Source organism: Symphalangus syndactylus, chromosome 5 (assembly GCF_028878055.3).
Source record: "Symphalangus syndactylus isolate Jambi chromosome 5, NHGRI_mSymSyn1-v2.1_pri, whole genome shotgun sequence".
In the NCBI taxonomy this organism is placed as follows: domain Eukaryota; kingdom Metazoa; phylum Chordata; class Mammalia; order Primates; family Hylobatidae; genus Symphalangus; species Symphalangus syndactylus.
The window spans coordinates 88,309,346-88,335,591 of record NC_072427.2 but is presented as its reverse complement, the minus strand read 5'-3'; the positions used below and the strand labels follow the sequence as shown (position 1 = coordinate 88,335,591).

General features: G+C 51.9%; 1 protein-coding gene across 2 annotated transcripts in view; it reads left to right on the top strand.

The window, feature by feature from the left end:
- UMODL1 (uromodulin like 1) overlaps positions 1-26,246 on the top strand; it is a 72,340-nt gene that overhangs the window by 10,888 nt on the left and 35,206 nt on the right. For both annotated transcript variants that reach the window (XM_055279775.2, XM_063639230.1), the window contains exons 3-9: positions 1,393-1,554; positions 2,596-2,717; positions 5,581-5,767; positions 7,584-7,724; positions 16,234-16,488; positions 19,459-19,571; positions 21,975-22,194. In XM_055279775.2, coding sequence (XP_055135750.2) covers positions 1,393-1,554; positions 2,596-2,717; positions 5,581-5,767; positions 7,584-7,724; positions 16,234-16,488; positions 19,459-19,571; positions 21,975-22,194 — 1,200 coding nt within the window. The remainder of the gene's footprint in view (positions 1-1,392; positions 1,555-2,595; positions 2,718-5,580; positions 5,768-7,583; positions 7,725-16,233; positions 16,489-19,458; positions 19,572-21,974; positions 22,195-26,246) is intronic.

Genomic DNA, 26,246 nt, shown 5'->3' with positions numbered 1-26,246 from the left:
GCTCCCATCTTCTCAGCTTCCTTCCGTCCTGGGAGATGGGGTCGTCTCCTGCCCTGGGCCCACCTCTGCCATCTTGGCAAAGGCACACTGCAGGCTCTGCGGCATCGGGCACATGCTCCGCTGTCTCCTGTCCCCTGGGGTTCGGTTTCTTCTCCTTGCCCTCCTCTTGTGCTTCTCAGAGCCCTGAGCGTCAGCCCCCAGACTCCTGACAGCTTCCCTTTGGGTGGATTCTCAGACTCCTGCAGTGCTTTCTGAGAGCGCTACAAGCCCCTTTTCTGGAAAGCCCACCGTGGCCTCCTCCTGCAGCCTTGGCTGAGGTCTGGTCCCCAGGACCAGTGCACCTCCCAGGGGGACCCCACCGGGCTGGCCTCTTGCCTTCTTCATCTTTGCCTCCTGCAGAGGCTCGCCACGTTTCTGTGTCTGGAGCTGCATCCGAGCTGCACTCACACTGTGAAGGTCTGGGGAGCTGTGCAGCCAACAGCCGGCGGGCTGGCCTCAGTGGCCGCCTCCAGGGCCACTCTGCCATGCGTCTCCACATGGGCGAGCGGTGGACATGTCCGACTTCACATTTGCACTGCTACACTCCTGGTCTACACCAGGCCGTTCTTCCTGCAGCTTTCCCCAGCTCAGGAATGAAGCCCGGGAGCCTTCCTGAAGCTTCTTCTCTTACACCCCATCCTGTCTGTCAGCACATCCTGTGGACGCCCCCACCTGATCTCCCCAGGGTCCCATGCTGCACTCGCCTGCACTGTCACCTAGGCCGGCCCCCACCACACCCCACACCAGGCCTGTACCTCGCCTCGTGGGCGCCAGGGCTGATGTCTGCAGAGCTGCTCCGAGCTCCCCTCTACCCAGCCTGGGCATGAGCCCCTCTCCAGAGTGTCCTTCAACCCCCCACACTGCTTCATTCCCTGAGGCTCTCACCCCATCTGAATATCTGTAGATCTCCTTGCACTGTTGTTTCCCCACTGGAATATAAGTTCCCTGAAGGCTGGGCCCTGGGCACCCGGCATTGTGCCTGGCACATAGCAGGTGCTCAACAAATATTGAATGAATGAATGAATGAGCTATCAGGACTTGAAGCAGCAAGGGGCCCTCTCAGGGGGTGATGGAGCCCCCTGGACCTGGGCTTCTGAGGCCTAGAGGAAACAGAGACACCTAGGACCCCAGCTGAAGCTGCCCTGGCAGGACAGATGGGCAGAGGATATGAAAGCCAAAGCCAACGGCCCTCCATTGGGGTGGGTGTCTGCCCAGGCATGGGGATGGGCCCCGAAAAGGCCACGGACCTATAGGCAGACTTCAGCATCAGGAAGCACCGACACGAGGTCCCTGTGCAGCAAATCAGGTTTGTCCTTCATCGCCAGCATCATTAATTGTATCATTTTCTCCCAGCCCTGAATCAGTCCAGGGAGTTCACATCAAGACCCGGGGTCTGCCCCGCAGAGGGGCCTGAACCATCCACCTCCCCCTGCAGCTTGGACACCGACTGTCCTGGACTTGAGAAGTGCTGCTCCCGGTCAGCGGGGCGCTGCTGCGTGGCCCCTGCACCCCAAGGTAGGCTGCTGCGGGCCGTGCTCATGGACAGGCAGCAAAGGGGGGTCTCGGTGAGGCCTGATCTGTGTGAAGGTGTGGGGAGGAGCGTGTTTCTAGGAGCAGTGACCGATTTCACCAGGAGCCCCCACTGTGTGCACAGGCAACGCCTGCTCTGAGATAATTTCTTAGTCAAAATCTGGCCACTGAACTCTCGGGGGAGAAATCTCATGGTGCTCTTAGGGGCCCTGAAATGGGAAGATGCTTCTGGTGGAGCAGAGACCCGGATTTCCCAGTTTGCCTGGAGAGGTGAGGAGCTCCAGGTAGATTTGTTGCAGATGTGGAGCTGGCTGTGCCTGCAGTGCCACAGGGGCCTGATGAGCGCCACAGCATCCGTAGGCAGGCCCTGCCACCTCAAATGTGCGCCTGCTGGTCTGGAAAACTCTCTTTTGATTGGGGTCTGCATCCAGGAGAATGGGATGGCCTATACATATATATATGTATAATGTTACATATTATTTAATATTTAAAATACTATATATTATAGCATTAGTATGGTATGCAGTAATAAAGCAATAGTATACATAATATCAAATATTATTATATGATAATACTATATCATTATACTACATGCTATTATATAGTATATATCATATTACATATGATTATACTATCCAATATTTGTAGTATCAATAAAATAATGACACAGTATAAAGCAATTTTCTGTATCAACATGCTATGAGAGTATAATGAGGCTGATAGGCTCTATCTACCTCCTAAGTGGATCTCTTCAAGGGAAGGCCCGCTGCTGTGGGTCCCAGGCCCAGCTCACCTCTGAGCAGGGATCGGTGGTCTTCAGGGACATTAGGATGGAGAGGAGCAAGGGGCGGGCAGTGAGGACATCCCCCGTGTCCTGTGGTAGATGTCTTTTTTGCAGGGAGGTAAATGCAGGGCAGGGCCTCTCATGGCCTCTTGTTCCCTCTCCTGCCCCCTCTCCCACCCCAGTGGCTTTTGTGACTTCAACCTGTCCTGGGTCCATAATCATCAGTGTTTTCGCTTGTGCAGCTCCAGAGAGGGACCCCATGGGCTCCTGGTACAATGTCACCATAGTGGTGAAAATGGACTTCGAGGAACTCCAGCAAGTGGACCCCAGGCTCCTCAACCACATGCGCCTTCTGCATTCCTTGGTAGGTGACACGGACAGGGGCTACCTGCATGCTCCTTGCAGCAGCTGCTCAGGCAGACCCAGGTATGGGGCCCTGGAAGGGACCTGGGGGTTGGGCAGGGTGATGTTCCACAAATGGCCCCAAATGACTGACTCTGAACCAAATTCTAGTTCTTAAAAAATCAGCTTCAAAGAGGTATGATTTACATGCAACAAAATGCACACAACTGAAGCGTGTAGTTGGCTCAGTTGTGATGTGTGTACCCTCATAGGCCCGCCTGTTGTGGTGGAGAACACGGATCCCTAAGCTTGCAGGGGTCTGCAGTCCCAGCAAAGACAGCCTAAGCCCCGAGCTCTTCCCTCACCACCCTCACTCCCAATTTCTTCAAGTTCTGGCTCCTGCTTCGTGGAAGCCAGCACCATCCTGGGAGTGCCGAGATGGGAACCGTAGCCCAGGGCTGGAGAGCACCCTGGGGTCCGATGGTTAGCAGCGCCCCTGGCCTCTCCACACAAGTCAGAAGCACACCCCAAGGTGACATCCAAAACTGTCTCCAGACGTCACCCACTGTTCCCTGGGGATAAAAACAAACACCCTGGCTGACCCTTGCTGATGACACAGCTCATGCTTTCTGGCCCATCAGCAGTGATTTCCAACCAGGATGTCTTCTCCAGCTCAGGCCACCATCAGTCTCGGGAATCCCAGCGTGGACAGGGTGCTGCGTGTCCCCAAGGCGGCCCTCCCTGGGGGATGGTCTGGCTTCAGGGCCGGCTGCTGACAGGGCCTGTGCTCAGAGGGGCCTCAGCTTGGTCTAATGTGCTGCTGCTGTTGCCTCTGGAAATGCCGAACACTTTTCAGACAAGGGGCCCCGCATTTTCCTTCAGCATCTGTGTAGCTGTTCTGTGCTTCAGATCTTTTGTGTGTCCCATGTGTGCCTGGGTGTCTTGGTGTCAAACCCAGGGTTGGGGCGCTCCTTGGCCGTTAGACTAAGCTGGCTGGGAGCCCAGATCAGATGGTGCGCACCTCACGTTGTTCTGGGCTGCTGGCCAGTGAGCTGCTAGACGGGTAGTCTGCAGCCTCGGCCTTAACAGCCCGGGCTAGGAGTGATTCCTGTTTCCTCTTAGCTTGTTAAGGGGACTGCCCAATTGGCCAGTAAGAAACTAGCTCTGAAGCCACACTGCCTGGCCCTAGTGTTGCCACTCATCAGCTGTGTGACCTTGGGCAAGTCACTTAACCTCTCTGTGCCTGAGATACCGCCTCCATTAAATATAAATAATCGGCCAGGAGTGGTGGCTCAAGCTTGTAATCCCAGCACTTTGGGAGGCCAAGGCAGGCGGATCACTTGAGTTCAGGAGTTCAAGACCAGCCTGGCCAACATGGCGAAACCCCGTCTCTACTAGAAATCCAGTAATTAGCCAGACGTGGTGGCACGTGCCTGTAATCCCAGCTACGGGGGAGGCTGAGGCAGGAGAATTGCTTGAACCTGGGAAGCGGAGGTTGCAGTGAGCTGAGATCGTGCCACTGCGCTCCAGCCTGGGCTACAGAGCGAGACTCTGTCTCTAAATAAATAAATAAGTAAATAAATAGAAATAATCATCACCCTGCCTGAGACAGGGCCATGAGTTTAAATCATACATGTAAAGAGCTTGAGATGGTTCCTGAGCTTCCTGGTGTGTGTGGGCCTGAGATGTTGTGGCTGTTGTGATTTCAGTATTGCTGCGTGCCACCTGCTGTCTCCTCGTGCACGCAGGTTTCGTGTCTCCAACCAGCCCATTACCCCCGCAGAAGCGCCTTGCCTTGCACAGGGGTCAGGCACCAGCAGGGGCTGGGCTCTGAGACCTGCTTCTGCTGCTGAATAAGGGGTTCCGATGAGGCCGGGGCTGGTTCCCAGTTCTGTATGCTAAATTATGAGCTGCATCTCCTCCCAGGAAGGGGCTTCAAGTGTGTATCGGAGGACTCCAGCTCTCCCCAAACCTCCTTTGGAGTTCCCAGTGGAGACTTGGGGGTTTGCTGGCAAAGTTTGTTCTGGTGACCACTGGTCTGGCTGTGCAGCTGCCGGTTTGCCTGGCTTCCCAAAGTTTGAGATTTCAAGATACTAAGCTGAAATAAAAATAATGCATATGAAATGAGGAAAGTGATTATTAAACCTCAAAAAAGTAATTGGATGTGTACAACAGGAGACCGTGGCTTTTGATCTCGAATTGTCTAATTCTAGTTCTAATTCTCTGTTGTCAGCTGCAAGAGACCTGCAGTCTTGGCAAGGGTGGAAGACCGAGGGTCCTGGGGCCGGCTGCTGTATGAGTGTGCTGGGGCCACTGTAACCAAGGACCACAGACTGGGGGCTTCAAACAACAGAAACTTATTCTGTCACAGTTCTGAGGGCTGAAGAGTCTGAAATGAAGGTGTCGGCAGGGCTGGTTCCTCCTGAGGCCTCCAGGCCTCTCTCCTTGGCCTGCAGACAGCTGTCTTCTCTGTCTCTTCACATTGTCTTCCCCCCATTCATGTCTGTTTCTGTGTCCAAATTTCCCCTTTTGTGAGGGCACCAGCCATATTGGATTAGAACCCACCTTCACTAATTACATCTGCAGTGACCCTGTTTCCAAATAAGGTCACATTCTGAGGTACTGGAGGTTAGGACTTCAACATATGGATTTTAGGGCACAGAATTCGGCTTATCACAACTGGTGCTGAAAGGTACTGATAGTTCTGGTTTGTAGGACTTTTATTGGGATAGTGATGGATATATAAGTACTGTAGAGGTTCTTTGCTGAAGAGCAGAATGGTGTGTGTGTCTGGACAGTTCATTTCAGCTCTGTGGGCCTCAATCTTCTCGTCTCTCTGACGGAGTGTCCTTCTGCTGTGTGACGCTCTGATTCTGGCTTCACAGGTCACCAGCGCCCTGCAACCAATGGCCTCCACCATCCACCACCTGCACTCAGCCCCTGGGGATGCCTCCACCACAGTGTCACGGCTGCTACTGGGCCTGTCGCGGCCACTGCCTGTGGCCAACGTCTCCGCCCTGCTGGGTGACATTGCAAAGCGTGTCTACGAAGTGATCAGCGTCCAGGTGCAAGGTTGGGCTTCCCTTGATCCTCCCTCTGGGGAGGCTACAGGGCGGTGCCTGAACAGCCAAAATGCAAGGTGGACGCTAAAGCCAGACCAGTCCTTTGTCTTTTAAAGGAGGTTTAAGTTCAGGAGCAAAAGAATAACTGGTTCAAGTGTGTTCATCCCACAGGTGTGGGACCCATCTTCAGCTCACCCTGCAAACTCCAAGTCCCCAAGTGCAGACCTCGAGAACTTATTTTGCCCCCCATTTCCCGCCCCTCTCCCCTTCCCTCCATCTCTCCTCGGATCCCTCTGGCCTCCTGCCCCCTCGGCAGGCTTCTCCTTCCATCCTAGTGGACACTGGAGTGCAAATCCCAGAGCCACACACAAAGAACTTGTTTCTTCAGTTCTTTGGTTTCCTAAATTTCCCTGTCGCCTCTTTCCCACCCTCGCCAAGGACATCCTTGTACTCCAAAGGCTCCTTCAGCACAATTTGTCTAAAGCTGAATTCGTATCTGGCAAAGCACATAGACGTGGCCTTGTTTCTGGGAAGAAATTACCTATTCTTTGTTGTTGTTGTTCTATGTCAGGAATTGGCAAACCTCATCTAAAAGGGATCAGATAGTAAATATTTTTGGCTTTGTGGGCCCATGTGGTCTCTGTCTCAACGACTCAGCTCTGCTGCTGTAGCAGTCACAGACAGTCTGCAAGCAAACCGCTGGGCTCCCGTATGGCTTCCTGTACCCAAGCAGGAGGCAGCCAGGCTAGTCTGCTGCTCCCAGGGCTTTGCGGGAGGGTGGCTGCCTTGGTGAAGCCTCTTCTATGACACTGAGGAGGCACGTGACAAAGCCAGGGCTCAGAGCTGTGTGAAAGCTCTAGCGATTGCATTGATCTCCCTTCAGATCAGCACATGTTCTTCAAAACCAAGCTGCATTGCTCTAGTGCCATTAAGCAAAGTGCTCGTTCTGTCATCTGCTCTGTCAATGACCTTTGGCCAGAGGTGGCAGGAGCACACCTGTGGGTGGACCACTTGAGTTTATTATTTGAGGCAGCGAGGGAGAACCCACACCATGGAGAACCATGAGGTCTCTCAGTAAGAGATTGTTAGAAAGAACCTGTTATAGGATGTGGGTTTTGATTGGGTGGTTTGGGGAGGGTCTAGGGAAGTGTGATTTTGTTCTGAATTGAATGCTGTCAGAAAATGGAGGCAACTCCACGTTTGGGAATCTCAATACATCTAAGCAAAAGAGACGGGAACAATTGCATAAACATAAGCCATAGTTTGTAAAGAACTAATAATCACTCATTTGGGCCAAGAGAGGGGTATTAGTATTTTGTGAGTGACACATGAGCTTCTCGCTGTCTGTACTTAGACAGCATTAGGAGGAGGCCCTGTCTGAGGCTGGTTGCTGCAAGATGGTTCTGTCTGGGAGGCCTGGGCCAGCGTCAGAACGTCAGGGGTGGCTCCGGGTTTCCTTGTTGGCACAGAAAACACCCACTGATTTGCTTTACGCTTGGGGTGGGTTGTTTTGGCCCCGTCTTTTCATGACCACTCAGACTCAGTCCAGCCCGGAGTGACTTGCTCACGTGAGGCTGTCCGATGAGCCAGCTGTGAGTCCTGCCTGAACATGGGCTGCTGCTCGGATGAAGATGGTCAGCAGCCGCACAGGGCCTTCTAAGACGAGGCTTCCATAGTCCCCCTTGGGATCACTGCCCAAGGCACCCCTCAACCGACATGGCACAAATCCATGGCACGAGTCCACAGAGGCCGTGTGTGTGCAGGTAGATGAAGATGACGAGGCAGCTGCGACTGCTGAGCCTGGGTCCCGCTCTCCTTCCCTGTAGATGTCAATGAGTGTTCCTACAAGGAGCTCAATGCCTGTTCTGGAAGGGAACTCTGCGCAAACCTGGAGGGCTCGTACCAGTGCGTCTGTCACCAGGAAGCTCCAGCCACGTCTCCACGGAAGCTGAACCTGGAGTGGGAAGGTAATGGCTAGGCTCTCTCAGATGGTGTGGGAATGGCTTAATTCCTGTTTGCCCCCGGAATACTCACTGGCAGTGCTTACAGCTGCAGCATTTACCCCGCGATAACTCTGCCATGAAAGATCTTGCTTTTATTATTATTTTCACATCACTCTGGTATATTGACTTTGGAAACAAAGGAGACGATTCTACTTATAGCATTCTGCTTTTAGTAGTGGTATTTCCATTTACAACATATAGTGATTCTCAATCACTGAAAATGTCAAATCCTAGAAAACAGCAGTCCCATGTGTGTTGTTAACATTGTTCTCGAACAAGTTGTTGGCCGATGATTCATTTGCTGAACCTGTTTTTCTGAAATAGATGATTCTGATGATTCAGACAATTCTGATGTTAGTTCTGTTCAGAATTAATTCTAAGAACAGTTTTTATATTTTGTTTTCATATTGAAAATCAGTTAGATTTGCTTCAGCCCCAAAGAGCGTGTTTATGTAAAATTAAATGAGTGCTGGCAGCGAGCTGCCCTTTTTTTTCTACGAAACGGGAAAAGGGTGAAGGCATTTTTTAAAGGCTGGATGGTCTTCAGACCACAGGGACTCTTCTTGCCAAGAGGGAACGGCTGGCTCACAGGCACAGAATACACTTAGTTCTTTCAACCATTATTGATCTCCTAGTGGGCCACCCTTGCATCCATTCTTTGGCTTAGGAAATGTTGATTTAGGTGCTATTCACTGTGCTAGGTGCTGGTGATGGAAGCATGCAGAAGCAGGTCCTAATCTCTGGCTGTCTAGTGAATTGTGGAAATGGAGACATTTTGGCGCATGAAAGGGCATGACTGATGTCTGCTTTGGAACCACGAGGATAGGCTGGGGCCATCCCTAGCATCGCGGGATCAGCCTGGAGAGCAGAAGAGCAGACTGGGCGTGGGGGGAAGCACGTAGATAAACGTGCCCAGGTCTGTTCCTGTTGGGAGTGGGGAGGGATGTACCAGCCAGGACTGGCACACGGGATTGGCTCTGCCATCAAGCAGCTTGGAATAAGAAGTAACTGTGTAATCTGAAATGTAGGAAGGTGCTATAAAGACGATACTCTGAGTGCAGGAGTCTAGGGTGTGGAAGGTGGTGGAGAAAAGGATTCAGGCAACATTTTAGAGGTAGAACCTCTGGAACTTACTGATTAATTCAGTCAAGAAGAGGAAAAAGGAAAGAAGACGGAATCCAGATATCTTGATTGAACAATGGAGTAGAGGGTGTTTCCACTGGAAGGGAAGGGGAAGATGCGAGCTGTTGCTATTGTCAATAATAGTTACAGCTGAGATGGAGTGAGTGGAGGTGCCAGGATGCTGACTGAGTTGGACACGTGGTGCTGGAGCGCAGAGGTGGGGCTGGGCTGCATACGTGAGTCCAGGGTCACCTCCAGGTGACACTTAAACCATGGTATGGCTGAGAGAAGGGAAGAGGCCTGGGGCCTGTGGCCAGAGAACCCCAACAGTGCCAGGTCAGTGCAGGAGGAGAGGCTGCAGAGGACGTGGGTAAGGCAGGAAAACAGCTGGAAGGGCGTGCACAGCAAGGTCAGCAGGGAAGGCTCAGCAATCCCCAAGAGAGCAAGCGGTAAGCTGGATGGCAAGCAGGGAAGGCACACGCGTGGGTAACAGCGGGGCAGGAAAGCGCCCGTGGGAATCGTGGGGATCCAGTGTAGACTTCAGGAGAGCAGAAGGGAAGCAGCCAGCAGCCCGGGTTAGGAAGACAGCTGGAGGAGAGAAAGAAGAGAGAACAACCGAGAATCCCACAGGGAAGCTTGACTATGAAGAGGCTGAGGGAAGGAAAGCCTGATGTGGAGGAGGCTGTGCACTCCCAGGGGGTCTCTCAAAAGACAGGCGAAGCTGATCCTGGCTCTTTCTAGTCCCTGTTCCTTTCCAGGTTTGACCTTATTGAATACAGGGTTGTGTTTTTGTTTTTTTTTTTTTTTTGAACCTTATTTAAATCCTGCTACATGTGTAATTTTATAAGCTGCTTTCTTCAGTTCCTATAGTGTGTATAAAGTTTTCAAGAAGAAGCCTGGTTTTCACCATGATAATTATTGGTGGTTGAAAACTAGTGGCTTTCTAAGGCAATCATATAATATTCTTTCCCCTCATGGGAGCACTTCTGTTGCTTCCAAGAGTCTGGAACTGTAACATTGTGACAGGGATTACAGAGAATCTCTTTATATCCAATTTGAATTCATTAATCATTTAATTTGCATGTTCTTTTTCCTTAAAAGGGACTCAAGAGTGAGGACCGTCCCTTTGTTCACAATAACAGCACTTCACGCACACTGGGCTCTGCTCTGAGCACTCTGTGGGTATTGCTTCGTGTAAATTCTTAGAATAACCCCAAGAGGCAACTACTCTTCTTAAGCTCATTTTTTTCAGAAGAGGAAATTGAGGGAGAGAAAGATTATTTTCTTGCGTCAGATCCTAAGGCTGGTCCTTTGCAGACGCACATGAACCAGCTGTTCACGACTCCCTGCCGCCCCCGTGTCCCAAGGCCATCTTCCCTAGGAGCCCTCTGGCGGGGACCTGCCCGAGAGTGTGATGGCCTCTCCCCCGTCCTCGGGGGCTGCCTTTTGTCCTGGTGCACTCAGGACAACCGCCATGCCCTTTCCTACCTTCATGAGTGCTTAGGACCAAGAGTCGGGTAGAACTCCAGAAGAGCTGAATTATTTTATTTGGCGTTCCAGAACCCAACTAGGAAAAGGAGTCTAAGGTTCTGGTTTATTTAATTAATTTTATTTTTTGTTTTTTATAGAGACAGGGTCTTACTCTGTCACCCAGGCTGGAGTGCAGTGGCATGATCACTGGTCACTGCAGCCTCCAGCTCCCAAGCTCCAATCTCAGCCTCTGGAGTAGCCGGGATCACAGGCATGCACCACCACAGCCATGCACCAACACAGCCATGCACCACCACAGCTGGCTCACTTTTAAATTTTTTTGTAGAGACGAGGTCTCACTGAGTAGCCCAGGCTGGTCTCAAGCTCCCAGCCTCAAGAGATCCTTCCTCCTTGGCCTCACAAAGCGCTGGGATTGCAGGCAGGAGACCCCGTGTTCAGCCTAAGGTTCTGATTGGCTCTTCTCGTTGTCCTGTGGGCGAGGGGTGGAGGGAGTGGACGAGTTCCCAAAGCCAGCTGTGGATGTGGCAGGCTCCAGGGTCAGATCTTCCCCCCATCACCAGGAATGTTCCCCTCCTATCAGAATGAGGCTATGTGGGGACAGCGGACTTGCCTTCCACCCGCCGGCAGATGAATCCCTGGTGCCCCGCAAAGAGCAGGCACTCTACAAACGTTTCCTGGATCAATCACGGAAAGAGAGGTTTTCACAGTGGTCATCCCCAGGGTCTCCAAGTATTAAAAATTTCCAGCCCAGCTCTGGCAGCAAAACACTGAGAATACTCCTGTACCCTGCAGCATGTGGCCTTGAGATCCACTTAGAACTTCGCGCTGCGTCCACACCCCATGGCACCCCACTAAGCTCTGCAGAGAACCGTCTATAGATTCCTGCTCTGTGGCTTCCAGGGCGAGAATCCTGTCCCTTTCGTGAGCACAGAAGGTTGGAAAACAGGTATTTTCCGAATAGTTATTTTTACCCTGGTCAGTCATCTGGAAAAATATTAGATTCTATTTACGGTTAGGTTCGTTGGCAGTCACACTCTGCCGTGTTGCTTGGCACGGTGAGCTGCCAGATTGCGTCAGGATACAGGGACGCTCGAGCGACCGCCAAACACAAACAGGGGAGGCTGTGCAGCCCCAGCTTCACTTCTAATAGGTCAGGACACACTAATCCAGTGTTTCCAGATCAGCAGTTTAGAGTGAATTCCAATTGCATATTGCTAAAGGAAACAGCATCCCCAGCACCTTCTCTGCTGAACCAGAGATGAGTCACAGCTGCCCGGAAGAAACAAGGCCAGACCGTCAGACGTGGAGAACCCAGGGTGCTTTACCCAGATAGAGGCAAAGTTCTGAACTTGTGTTCCTAGCTGTGGATGGGGAGGGCTGTGGAGCAAGGGCTCTGGGGCCTGAAGTTTAGATTATCCGCATCGCCGTGGCCTTGGGTCATGCAAACACAGAGTCAAGAGCATCATTTTCTAGGGCCACATTTAAGGGGGACACTGAAAAGGGTCCCTATTTAAGGGTAACCAAAGGAGGGTGTCCTGGCTAATGAAAAACCAAAAACCAAGTTATAGGGGCCTACCCTGGAAGAGAGGAGTCAGGGGTAAAAGGAAGATTTCTAGTTTTAAAATACCCCAAGGTCTGTCCAACAAAAGAGAGATTGGCCTTAGCACGTTAGAAGTTGGTTGGTTGGTTTTACAACACAAAGAAAATTCTCCAAGCTGTCCAGCCATGGGAACAGCTGCCGTGAAATTTCGTTAAAGAAGGGTTGGGAGATATGTAAGTTTCCCGGGTTTCCCTAACAAAGGCCCATGAACTGGGTGGCTTCAAACAAGAGAAATGTATCCTCTCACAGTTCTGAGGACCAGAAATTTGAAATAGTTACCACTGGGCCTAAATCAGGTTGCCAGCAGGGCTGTGCTCCCAGGAGGCTCTGGGAGAATCCATTCCTTGCCTCTCTGCCCTCTGGTGGCTGCCAGCATTCCTTGGCTTGTGGCCGCATCACTCCTTCATCTTCTGCTGTTTTTTTTTTTTTTTTTTTTTTTTTTTTTTTTTTTTTTTGAGACAGGGTCTTGCTCTGTCACTCAGGCTGAAGTACAGTGGCACAGTCTTGGCTCACTGTAGCCTCCACCTCCCGGGTTCAATTGATCCTCCTAGCTCAGCGCCCCAAGTAGCTGGGACTATAGGCACACATCACCACGTCTGGCTAATGTTTGTACTTTTTGTAAAGATGGGGTCTTGCTATATTACCCAGGCTAGTTTCAACCTCCTGGGCTCAAGCCATCCGCCCGCTTTGGCCTCCCAAAGTTCTGGGATTACAGATGTGAGCCACCACGCCCAGCCCTACTCCATCTTCAAGGTGAACATCTTTGTTTTTTCTCTATTCCAGCTTCATACTGCCTTCTCCTCTGTGTGTGTGTGTGTGTGTGTGTGCGCAAATCTCCCCTGATTCTCTTTTATAAGGACACTTGTGATTGCATTTAGGGTGGACCTGGGAAATCCAGGATTATCTTTCCATCTGAAGATACCTCACTGAATCACATCTGCAAAGATTCCTTTTCCAAATAAGGTCACAGTCATAGGTTGCAGGGATTAGGACTTGATGTCTTTGAAGCTCATTATTCAGCCTGCTACTGGTGATAGGAAAGCTTAGTAGTAAGGCAAGTGAACTTTGCTATTTCCTATTGTTCAGCTTTGCGATTTACTACCTACTTGACCTTTCTAGGCCTCAGTTTTGTCCTCTGTAAAATGGGGATCCTAGAAGAACCTATTACCTGGGATTGCTGTAAGGACTAAATAGGATAACATGCCTGGTGCACACAGCATCCAGGAAACATTACCTGTAAACATGTCGCTGATAGCTTGGCTGGTTTGTGACATGTGTGTCATGGGAGGGAGTACTGCAGGGGGCTCACACCAGGGAGTTAATTTATAGCTCCCTGCAAGTTCCTACCGCTGCTATAATGCATGCTGCACTAGCTTGGACACTGTGGACATTAACTCATCATTGTTCCCTCAGTGTTTATGGTGATGCTGGGTGCATAGTAGATGCTCAATTTAAAAAAAAATGAGCCGTAAGAAACTGGTGCCCTTATTGGTCAAACATGGTCAAATATGGACAATTCCAAATGCTTCAGGGTAACACATTGGAGAAAGTGCCACACAGATATTGGATGGGAACATTGTCCTCAGGGATAATGCATTTCTTTGGATTAGATGAAATTCTCTTTCCCCAAATGCTCACAATCTCTCTTAGTTGCAGAAGTCACTGATGGCAGCTTCTGCAGATGCCTCGGAGGGTTTCACAGCATTTGAAATGCCAGGTTTCCAGGTCCCCCATCCAGTGATCCAAAAACCCCCTGGCATCTTAATTTAAAGAGTAAATATACTTATTAAAAGAGGTAAAGCCCGGTACCCTTTGAGACTTCTTTCCAAACACCATTCCTCTGCGTTCTTTTCAAATAAGTATGGGTGCCCTTTTAATTTGAACTCCGCTCCGCTCAGAAGCACTCCTTATAGAATGCGTTTTTAAATGGCCTGTAATCTGGGTGGGCCATCTGTCGTCCCACCCGTGTGCTCTCTTGCTCCGCGTCAAGTTTGATATCTGAACGGCAACAAGGAGGCAAGGTTGGAGCCCTGGGTGTGGGCTTGGGGGCTGCTGTTCAAGCTGCTGCGCCTGCTTGTGGCCGCCCCACTTTCCTATTTGCAGGGCGTTTTGCTGTCACACCATCCTCCACCAACGTGGATAAAAAAAATGCTTGGAGCTGTGTCCTGACTGTACAAAAATAGAACAGTCAGTGCTTTTAGCAGACTTTTTGGAAAAGAAATTGTAGCCCTTCCTTCCTTTTTCAGTGAGACATATGTTCCCAAGGAATAGAGTTTAAAAAGCTGGGTGGTTGTTAGAAGGCCAGGCAGTGAGTAGGGGGTTTCTTTGATTCCAGGGTTCTGGTGACCCTGGAGATGGGGGTGCCACCCACAATTTCAGGTTCCAAGCTTTGGGCCACCCTCAGTTGAAGCATTTCTGCTTTTCTTGCCACTAAAGAAAATATCATAAAGAATGAATCCATGTCTGTTTCTCTGACCAGTATGCCGAAAATCACTGGACAATCCTGTGAAAAGTATAGATGTGTCTTTTAAAAAAATACATTCTACCCCACATCCTAGAAGTGTTATTAGGACACATCAGAATTTGGATGGATGTCACTGATCCTGTCCCAGTGAAGCCCGTCCAGATTCCAGTAACAGATGCTCATCTGCTGGGAGGTGGAGCGGCAGGGTTCTCAGTGAGGGAGCTCACCTACACAGGGACCAAGATTCCAAAGAGGCAGCTCAGTCTCAGACTGGAAGGAGGAGACAGCAGGGCTATGTTGCATGGTGGTGACTGGGCACTAAATTGGATTCTGAGCCTCTCGGCAGCCAAGGTGAAAAGGGAAATGAGTTGGATAGTGTTGGTTTTTTTGTTTTTTTTTTTTTTTTGTTATTGAGAGAAAGTAGGCACATGTGTCTAAAAACAGAATTTTTTCATGATACTAGAAAGCATATATCCTACCAGTCCTAACATAAAAGTCTTTGGGAAGCCACACATTATAAAATTATTATTTTCTTTACCATGGTTTTGCAAAATGTATTTTTAAAAGTTCTTCGTTGCTTATTTTTATAGAACTTAAATTCTGATGTGAAAATTTTGGTGCGTAGACTGGGAGCCGTCTACTTTTTATATAATTCTTACTGCCCAGACACTTGCTGTACAGCCAGAATGTTTTTAACCAAAAAAGAGCTTCAATGCTATTTGAGCACTAGAATATATATAGGTTGGTACATCAGAGCTTTGCTCTCTGAGGCATGGATTTCAGTAGGAAAGCATAAAAAGGGCAATAAAGGAAGCTCAGCCTGATTTCTGAGTCCGGCTTCCTGATGAGACCATCGTTTACGGTGTGATGAGTCAGCCCAGGGCAGAAGTTCTCGTGGAAATGATCAAGTGCTTGTCATGAATCAGAGCAGCCCAGGGCCTTGGGAGAGGCTGTCAAGTCAGTATTTGTAGATGTGGCACAGAAACCTCACACTGTCGTGGCCATTGCTACAAATGTTTTCTGTACGATGACTGTATACGGGTCCCCAGAGAGACTGTTCTGACTTTCTAGTAACCACCGATTCTGGATCCCAGAGAGCCCCACGACTCAGTGCTGTTCACTGTGTAGACAGAGGCACACTTGGATGACTCCCACCCTCTAACTTGGCTCAGTGATAGAGAGGCTGGGATTTCAACTTCAGACCTCTTGCTTCTCCATTTCATCTCAAATATCCCCATCACCTAATGCAATCCTGAGTTACCTTCCAAAATTATTCAGAAGCCTGGAGAGAGAGAAGATTGATACCTCTGTTTTGAATGAATGGGTTTCATTTATTATTGGGAAAAAAAACAGCGAGTGGGTCAGGCGTGGTGGCTCACACCTGTAATCCCAGCACTTTGGGAGGCTGAGGTGGGTGGATCATGAGGTCAGGAGTTCAAGACCATCCTGGCCAACATGGTGAAACCCCATCTCTACTAAAAATACAAAAAATTAGCCGGGCGTGGTGGCGAGTGCCTGTAATCCTAGCTACTCAGGAGGCTGAGGCAGAGAATTGCTTGAACCCGGGAGGCGGAGGTTGCAGTGAGCCGAGATCACACCACTGCACTCCAGCCTGGGTGACAGAGTGATACTCTGTCTCAAAACAAAAAACAAAAAATAGCCAGTGCTGTCCTGGATGGGTCAACTTGATCAATAAATCGGTGAGAACCAAGTTGAGACGAGGCTGTGTTATCTGCTTCAGAAGATAAAGCCGCCCTCACTGACCCTTTGCTCATCTTCTTTCTGTGCTTTCGTAGACTGTCCTCCACTCAGTGACTACGTGGTCCTCAACGTCACCAGTGACAGTTTTCAAGTATCCTGGCGCTTAAATTCTACGCAGAACCACACTTTCCATGTCCGGGTTTACTGGGGTGTGGAGTTGCTCAGGAGTGCCAGGACACGGAGCCAGGCACTGGTGGTGGCTGGGCTGGAGCCTGGAGTGCTGTACAGGGTGAAGACCAGCTACCAGGGGTGCGGGGCCGATGTCTCCACCACGCTGACCGTCAAAACCGGTAAGGCCCCCAGTCAGAGACCCACATTAGCTTGCGAGCTTGTCTTTCTATCCCAGGTCTGTGGCCCTAGCATGTTGTGTTCTTCTTCCTATAACCAGGGCACCAGAAGTCAGTGACCGCCCTGAACTTCCTCCCTCCCCTCCCAGTCATCCCACTGCCTGCCCGGCATTGCACCGGCCCGCTGGTGCCTTCACTGGCTCCCTCGCTTCCCTACATCTCGTCCTGTTAGGGGTTCACTCTGCCGTGTGAGGGGACAACATGTGGACTCAGAAGCACCAACAAGGCATCAGCTAGAGTGAAGCAAAGGAATAAAATAATAATAATAAAGCAGAAGGCGGCAGCTCCTGGCAGGCAGATCAGGACCCTGTCTGCATACCCTGCAGCACTGAAGCCATCTAAGTTCCCTCCCCGAGAGGGGAGCATCGCTGACGTTTTCACGCCTTGCTTCCCTCATGATGCATGTAAAGTGAATGCCGTGCCCACCACATTTGTGCTGGGACAAAATGTTTTTTTCTTTTTGAGACAGGGTCTCGCTCTGTCACCCAGGCTGGAGTGCAGTGGCATGATCACAGCTCGCTGCAGCCTCGACCCCCTGGACTCACGTGATCCTGCCACCTCAGCCTCCCTAGTAGCTGGGACCACAGGCACACACCACCACACCAGGCTAAATTTTTTATTTTTCATAAGGATGGAGTCTTGCCTTGTTGCTCAGGCTGGTGTCAAACTCCTGGGCTCAAGTGATCTCAGGAGGAAACTTTTGTCTCCAAAACACACACGACGCACACAAGAACTTGGGACTTGTGTCGGGAAGGCAGCCGGTGTGGCCCATCTGGGTCTGTCCTGGGCAGCCCACTTGGCTCTGCCCGTGTCTTGCTCCCCACTTTCCTGGTGCCCGGTGGTGCCTAGACTTGGTCAGGTGAGGCCTGGCTGGTGGAAGTTCTCCCCCAGGCTGGCATCCGTGGCTGTGGGGTATGAATGTGGGGTTTCTGGGGCTCCATTCTGGTCCTGGGTTCCGATGCGTGTCCCTGACGTAGAGCCAGTGGGAGCCCTGGGCTGTGGGCTTTGGGCTTCATGTCTCAGCAGAGTGTACAGAGCATAGAAGTTGCTGCATAAAGAGCATACTGGGGCCTTTCTCACTCACAGAGGTTAATGCTAGTGACAGTGAGTGGTGGTGGAGAATGAATGGCGGAATGAGCAGACCTTCTGTGGCTCGGCCCTACACCCTTTTCAAACTGATTTGGGGCGGACCTCAAACCAAGTCCTCATAGCAGCCAGCACGGGCATCCAGAAAGCCCTCAAGCAGCCTGGCCACCCTCGACACAAGCCCTCCACTGTGCACGCGGCTTCCCATTCCAAGCTGACTCCACCTCATCTCATTTCGTTTCCAAAGTACGCCAGGACTAAAGGGAGGGACACTCTTTTCCCTTTTTGGAAACTGAGACCTGAGAGGCAGTTCCATTACAGAGCCATCCTCCAGGGTGCAAAATTGATCTCTACTGGGAAATGCAATAGGAACTTGCAGCTCCCTCCCAACCCCAGCAACCCCGTGTCCTCCTCACCCTCCCCACCCCAGCAACCCCGTGTCCTCCTCACCCTCCCCACCCCAGCAACCCCGTGCCCTCCTCACCCTCCCCACCCCAGCAACCCCGTGTCCTCCTCACCCTCCCCACCCCAGCAACCCCGTGCCCTCACCCTCCCCACCCCCCAACCCCGTGCCCTCACCCTCCCCACCCACCAACCCTGTGCCCTCCTCACCCTCCCCACCCACCAACCCCGTGCCCTCTGGAAAAAAAAATACCTGCATCCCAATGTCAGGCACAGATAATTTGGAAGAGTCTAGAAGACTCTTGAATTACCAACCTATTCCACTTCCCAGCCTTGGTTTTCTTTCCTTTTCCAGATTATAAAAATGCTCTTTTTTTGTAGAGCCCTTTTTTAAGGAGCCCAGTTTGCTTTAAAAGCCTCGTCTAATTCCACTTGTCATGAGACTGTGACGCTGGGAGGCAGCAGGGCAGGTGTTACAGTGGCAGCTGATGCCCAGAGCCTCCAGGAAGTCCAACTCCCAGGGCCCTGGAGGAGGCCACCAGTCCACGGGGCTCTGCGATACGTCGGGGCCTGAGAATCGGAGGCCACAAGGAGTGCTCCTCCCTCTTGCTAAGATGGGAGATTCACAGGGGCCCCAACTGGGAAATATACAATATATAACATTGGTGGCATTTCTGCGGCCTTAAGTGTGGCATGCATAGGTGACACACTGATGGCCCGTAGCTTGCCAGCTGGGAGAGAGCCAGGGTGGGGCACAGCTGCGGGTGGCTGTTAGATAACTAGAGAAACGTGCAGAATTGCAGCCGACCTGCTCCTGTGCCCACTGACGCTTGAGTTGTGCATGTTGGATTTCCTCTCAGTAATGAAAGATGAATATTCCCGTGTCCCATCTTGAACCTTTTTTCCATCTTTGCTTATGCCCAAAAATAACGCAACCTCCCTTGTAAGTGAGCAACCCTACCATGTTGACTGGCAGAGTATGTTCTTGAGAAGCAGTACTTTCAGAGCTAAATTCTGGAACCTCCCGGGCAGGTTGGAACCCTTGGTCACCCTGATGTTGGGGGCCTGAGTAAGGGCCTCGTGTGAGTACCCGCTGGGACCTGTGGTTCTGAATAGGGCAAAGGAAAGCAGCAGCCACCCAACGGGAAAGGACCCTCCATGTGCTGGTTGAATCCCAGTTCCCATGGGTACGGGCTGTGTGTGACGTTTGTACCTCCTTCCTGGGGTGTCTCTGCCCTGGACATAAAAGTGTTTGTTTATTCTCTCGTTTCTTACATTCATTTCCCCCAATTAGGATACCTCAATCTAAGATTCATGCCTCAATCTATTAAAATTATCCGCCAAAGAGTAGGCTTCATAGAAAACATTAATAGACAAGCATGTGACTTTTGACCACAGGCTAATTTGTTTCACTGTCTGTCTCAGATGCCCAGGTATTTGAAGTCACAATAAGGATTGTAAACCACAACCTGACGGAGAAGTTACTGAACCGCAGCAGCATGGAGTACCAGGACTTTTCTAGACAACTGCTTCACGAGGTAAAGCCACAATGCAGACATAGAAATCTTTTCTTGGGTGTTCTGAGTGAGGACATCAAACACAAGCTGTTAATTCCTGCCCAGCTCTTCCTCTGGGATTGTGGCAAAAATACATGTTACTGCAGCTGGGAAGTGGAATAGGTTGGTAATTCAAGAGTCTTCTTTACTCTTCCAAATTATCTGTGCCTGACATTGGAATGCAGGTATTTTTTTTTCCAGAGAGCACGGGGTTGGTGGGTGGGGAGGGTGAGGAGGGCATGGGGTTGGTGGGGTGGGGAGGGTGAGGGCATGGGGTTGGTGGGGTGGGGAGGGTGAGGGCACGGGGTTGGGGTGGGGAGGGTGAGGGCACAGGGTTGCTGGGGTGGGGAGGGTGAGGAGGGCACGGGGTTGCTGGGGTGGGGAGGGTGAGAAGGACACAGGGTTGGTGGGTGGGGAGGGTGAGGAGGACTCAGGGTTGCTGGGGTGGGGAGGGAGCTGCAAGTTCCTATTGCATTTCCCAGTAGAGATCAATTTTGCACCCTGGAGGATGGCTCTGTAATGGAACTGCCTCTCAGGCCTCAGTTTCCAAAAAGGGAAAAGAGTGTCCCTCCCTTTAGTCCTGGCGTACTTTGGAAATGAAATGAGATGAGATGGAGTCAGCTTGGAATGGGAAGCCGCATGCACAGTGGAGGGCTTGTGTCGAGGGTGGCCAGGCTGCTTGAGGGCTTTCTGGATGCCCGTGCTGGCTGCTATGAGGACTTGGTTTGAGGTCTGCCCCAAATCAGTTTGAAAAGTGTGTAGGGCCGAGCCACAGAAGGTCTGCTCATTCCGCCATTCATTCTCCGCCACCACTCACTGTCACTAGCATTAACCTCTGTGAGTGAGAAAGGCCCCGGTATGCTCTTTATGCAGCAACTTCTATGCTCTGTACGCTCTGCTGAGACATGAAGCCCAAAGCCCACATCGCACAGTGATTAGTCAAAAGCTTCCCCCCTGCTTTTATGGGGTACTTAATCCAGATACTGGGCCAATCCGTCTTTAAAATATGTGCCTTTATTCAAATGGTATACACCACTTAATCCTACTGTTGGATTTTCTGTGGAACCTTCTGTCTGAGGGCTCTGTCTTCCAGCTCTGGGGTAGCTTCCTTAGCGAAGCATTTACCAGCAATCACGGCATCCATTCCTCCCTCGTGACTAAAGGGAGACATCAGCAGACAGCCAGGGAGAAGCAAGCCAGTGGAAAGCACCATCTATTCACAGATGATGCATTGGAGGGAAAAGTGACTTCCTAAGCTGCCAAGAATCACATAAGGTCTGAGGTTTTACCCTCCCTGCAAACTAACAAGTGAGTCTGCCACAGTTGCATGGATGCTGGCAGAAGACACGAGACTCCTGGGCTAGAGACGGAAGACTGTATTACTCACAGCACAGCAGGCAGCATGCATGTGCTGTTGTGCCAGTTCCCCTTCCTGCACCCGAGTCCTGCAGAGGTGATGCAGAGGGGCCCAGGGGCATGAAGCACACAAAGTGGGTCTGCAGCTGAGCTGAGGAACCCCAACTCTAGGGAACCTGAATCTTTTATAATGGGCGCAAGCACTGGCTCCAGAAGGAGACATTATCTGTTACATCGGACAGTAACAAACCTGCCCTTTGCTCTGGAGGGAGCTGCTATCTCTCCCTCCCAAGGCTGTTCACTATGCAAACATCCTTGGAAAGATATTCTGGAACAAAAGGGCAGTTAGTGCATCTACTTGCAAGATGTGTAGAAATGCCAGAGACCCACAGAGTGTTGCTTCCCAGCATTCGCCTGCAGGGGGAATCTGGTTTTCAATGTTTTCAGAGAATTCCCTCCCTTTTTAAATGTTAACTCACTTGTGTGTGCAAGTATGGGTTGGCACAAAGGCGGGGAACCAGGCTGGTATCTCCCTTGCTTGGGCATGGGTAGCTCTGAGCACCTGGCTCTGCGTGCGTGTTTTCTGTGGGATACAGCCTAGTAAGAGGGCGGACAGCTCCAAATAGCCATAGGCATTTTTCCTTGGTGGGCCTCTCCATCTATCAATCAATCCAATAGTCCTTCTCACACACTCACACAAATGACCTTCGCACCAGTTTTCAGGACACTCAGAGGGGATTGTCCATCTGATGCTCCACAACTGGGAGCTTGATTGCAGTGGTCACTGTGAGTCCCCAGCAGACACCAGGCCAGGCCCGGCCGTCCCAGGGAAAGCCCAGCTAAGGTGCTGTGAACGGACTTCTCTGCGTGCTCTGAGAGGTCGGTTGTCAGGTACCTCCTCTTGATTGTAGAGGAGAGAAATGGCTCCAAGCACCATCCATCGGTCACACCTGGAACCCTGCTTAATGGTCGTGAAGACGTTGATGGATGTCTGCCCTGTCTGAGTAGCTGTTGCCTCTTCTTGGCTAGGTCGAGAGCTCCTTCCCACCGGCGGTGTCTGACTTGTACCAAAATGGGAAACTGAGAATGCAGATCGTGTCTCTCCAGGCGGGAAGCGTGGTCGTGAGGCTCAAGCTCACTGTGCAGGACCCCGGGTTTCCCGTGGGCATCTCCACGCTGGCCCCCATGCTCCAGCCCCTGTTGGCAAGCACAGTGTTCCAGATTGACCGGCAGGGGACACGTGTGCAAGGTATGGCCTGGCCACCCGCCCTGCTGCCTGGTGTCCTCCAGCTCAGAAATCCTCTTGGTGACTTTATTTGAGTCAATCTTTCCTTTATTTCAAGGGGTAAAGAAATGCAAATCCTTATTCTATCTTCCTCCACCGGAACCAGGGGCCAGGGCAGTAGCCCTGAATAACTAGCTCACCTGTGTCTCATTGGTCAGCCCAGGACACTGAGTGAAACGGGGCTGGAAGGTCCCCTTGGGGGAAAGGGACCGGAGTTCACTGTGTCTGTGGTCAGGGCCCCCCAGCACTTCTGGGCAGCTGGACAACTGCCCACCTGTGGGTCTATTTCTTTTCTTTTTTTCTTTTTCTTTTCTTTTTTTAAGACAGAGTTTTGCTCTTGTTGCCCAGGCTGGAGTGCAATGGCATGATCTCGGCTCACTGCAACCTCTGCCTCCTAGGTTAAAGTGAATCTCCTGCCTCAGCCTCTCCAGTAGCTGGGATTATAGGCGCCTGCCACCACACCTGGCTAATTTTTATATTTTAAGTACAGACAGGGTTTCACTGTGTTGGTCAGGCTGGTCTCCAACTCCTGACCTCAGGTGATCCACCTCCCTCAGCCTCCCAAAGTGCTGGGATTATAGGTGTGACACCGCGCCTGGCCTCTGTGGGTCTATTTCATTACCCTGTGTGTTATTTCATTTTACTTGGTGTTGCCTTGAAGCAGTAGGTCATGGACACAGGACAGACAAAAAGACAGAGACAGAGAGATAGAGAGACAGAAAGGCACAGAAACCAGGTTTTTGCCATCCTACAGCAGGCACGAAGTTCTCTCCTGGCTGTGAGGGCACACACTGTCTCTAGATCCACAAGCTCCAGTTTTGGGCTCAATCTGTGGAGTGGGCGCCTCTCTGATTGTCTCCTGGGGTGCTGGGTCTTAGAGCTCAGCCACGTGCTGGCTTTCTGTCCCAACCTTCCCCACCAGGAGGTGCCGGGAATAACTGGGTTGGGTGTGGGGGACCTGCTCTTTGAAGTCATGCCTGGAAACCTCAGCCTGGGGCCACTCTGTTCACTTGGCACTCACTAAGGATGGAGATACTGCAGTGGCCCCTGTACCTGGTAAGATCCCAGCTAGCTGGGCTGCAGGGTATGGCCTGAGGGTGGGGTCCGCAGGGTATGCCCCCAGCAGGGTCCTCAGTGTGTGACCCCATGATCCAACCTTCAGGTGAATCCAGCCTTCAGGTGGATGCCGCCCAGCCCGCCCTCCACACCTCCCTGCCTCCCTCCTCCCATCCTCTGGGACCATGGCTCAGGCGATTCCAGATCCCTGCCAAATGAGAACCTTGGCAGCAGGGATGTCATGGGTAGAATGGTGGCCCCCTCCAAAAAGATATGTTCACCTGGGACTTCAGAGTGTGACCTTATTTAAAATAAGGGTGTTTGCAGACATGATTAAGGTAGGGATGTCAAGATGGGGTCCTCCTGCCGTTGGATTTGGGTGGGCCTGAAGTTCAGTGACAAGTGTCCTTATACGAGACAAGAGGAGGAGACAGACACAGAGGCCAAGATTGGAGTGATGCAGCCACAAGCCAAGGGACTCCTGGAGCCACAAGATAAGACACTGGAAGAGGCCTGGGAAAGCCCCTTTCCTGGAGCCCCAGAGGGAGGGTGGCCCTGCTGACACCTGGAGTTTGGACTTCGCCTCCGGAACAGCAGGAATACATCTGTGCTGTTTCAGGCCCCCCAGCTGGTGTGTTTGTGATGGCAGCCACAGGAGACTCATGTCTTGCATCTCTAGGACTGGATGAATCCATTTTAATCATTCCCAGCATCCCACTCCCCACGCAGTTCCAGTGGCCCTACAGAAGTTGTTAAGCTCCTTCTGCAGGCTCTTGCCCGGCAGGGTCCCAGGCAGGCTGTTGGCTGCTTCCTGCACATTTCAGAGCTGAAGTGCTGGTTGCGGGCAGGTCTCCTGAGCTGGGGGGTCAGCTGTGTGGCCAGCGATGGTGACGCCTCAGGCTGTGCATAGCCAGGGAGGCAGCACTGTGAACCCTCTGCACTGATCTCAGCCAGACGAGCACGACTCCCACCGGCATCCTTCTGCGTGAGGCCGTGTGGGTCTTCTGGGGCCCTGGAATCAACGCCGCTTTTCCTGGGGCCAGAGTAGGTGGAGCTGAGCTCCCCAAAGCTTCCAGTTGGCTGCCTGCTCCCACCCACCTCGCCACTGTGCGAGCCCTTTCCATCCCCTCTGCAGAATGAGAGAAGGGCCGTGAGTGAGGATCCTGGGGCTGTCGCCATCCCCCTCACCTGCTGGCCAGCCTAACCTACTGCAGGCTGCTTCCTTTCCTTAGGTTCGTGGGCACCGCTATTTGACCAGCGTCCATTTGCGGTGGCATTAGGACAAGGTGTTCTGTGCCCTCCTTCTCCCAGTGTGAATCTGACACATGCCCCCAGGAGAGTCTGAGGGGCATCACTTCCGGAGGACACCCTGGGCCCTGAAAGACAGCTCATGGTCCAACTGAGGAGCTTGCACCTTGGTGGGACAGGGTGGCCCAGGAGATCTGGGGTCTGTACCTGCTCCTGGACCCTCTCCAGCTTGTTGTTCTGGGTGGGGCAAGCTCAGGAGGGGCACCTGGGCTGGGAGTCTCTGAAGCAGCTGCCCCCATTGCTCCAGGAGAGGGTTCAGCCCTTGTCCCGGCTGTGGCGCCAGTGGGAGCAGTGTGCAGCGTCCTGCCCTGGGCTGTCGCTGGCTCTGCGCCCTCGCCTGGCCAGCCCGGGAGGGTGCAGAGGCTCACTGGCAGCTCTTCCTGCTCCCACACCTGCCTCTTCCTCTGAACTGGAGGACCGGCAAGCCTCAAGGCTTAATGCAAGACTAAATACAGCTGTCAGTGCCTTCCTCTGAGCTCGCTTGGGAGCTGTCTGGGGGGACGGAGGAGTGAAGACTAGGTGAATCACCACGCACCAAAATAGACACCAGGTGCTTGGTGATTTGAGCCAGCGTCCTGACTGGTGCCTCTGCCGTCCTCCGTGGACTGCAGCCCAGCCAGCCGGGGCTCCAACCCCAACCCGGAGCACCCCCAGGAGAGTCACCTGTAGGCTGGAAGTTGAGCAGCACCCCAGGAAGAGGTGTGGGTTGGCACCAGCAGTGTTCTGATGGCAAGGCAGCCCCCAGGCCATGCCAGGGTGGTGGCATAGCTGTTGTGGCAGCTGACGAGCTTGCTGTTCTCCAGGGAAGCTGCTGCTGTGGAGACCGCAGGAAGCACAACAGAAAAAAACCACAAAACGAGCCTCAGAGCACTCAGCAGCAGGGTTTTCTTTGCCCAGAACTGAACTGGTCCCGCATCGTGGCTTAAATTCCAGCTGAACTGGAACCTCTCTGGCATGGCGGGTGTGGGTTCGTTCCCGAGCACCTCCACCTGCAGCTCTGCAGAAGCACGCACAGAAGGCACTGTCACCATCCAGCAGGGCCTGGCACCTGATGACCTCAGCTCAGCCACCCCATGGGAACTACATCATCCTTGTCCTCACCTTCATTCCCCTCAGGCGGGCCCCCGGTGACATGACATCACAAGTCTTTGGGGCACAGGAGGAGGGGCATACCTGTGGTGGAGACACCTGGCTGCTCTAGAATGGCGTGGGAAGTTCATGTTATATTCAGGCTGGCCCCCACCTTCCACGAGAGAAGTCCATGTTATACTCAGCTGGACCCCCACCCCCGGCGTGGAAAGCTCATGTTAGGCGGATCCCCACCCCCAGCGTGTAAAGCTCATTTTATACTCAGCTGGACCCCCACCCCCGGCGTGGAAAGCTCACGTTATATTCAGCTGGACCCCCACCCCCGGCGTGGAAAGCTCATGTTATACTCAGCTGGACCCCCACCCCCCATGCAGAAAGTTCACGTTATACTCAGCTATATCCCCACCCCTGGCTCAGTTACTTTTCTATTTCTTGGTTGAGACACTAAGTATTGGAGAATGTTGGCACATCAAAGAAAGAGGAGAAAGCATTTCAACTTTTGGGTGTGGAAACAGAGAATAAAGAAGAGAGGGTTAGATGTATACCCATGGGTCCTAATATTT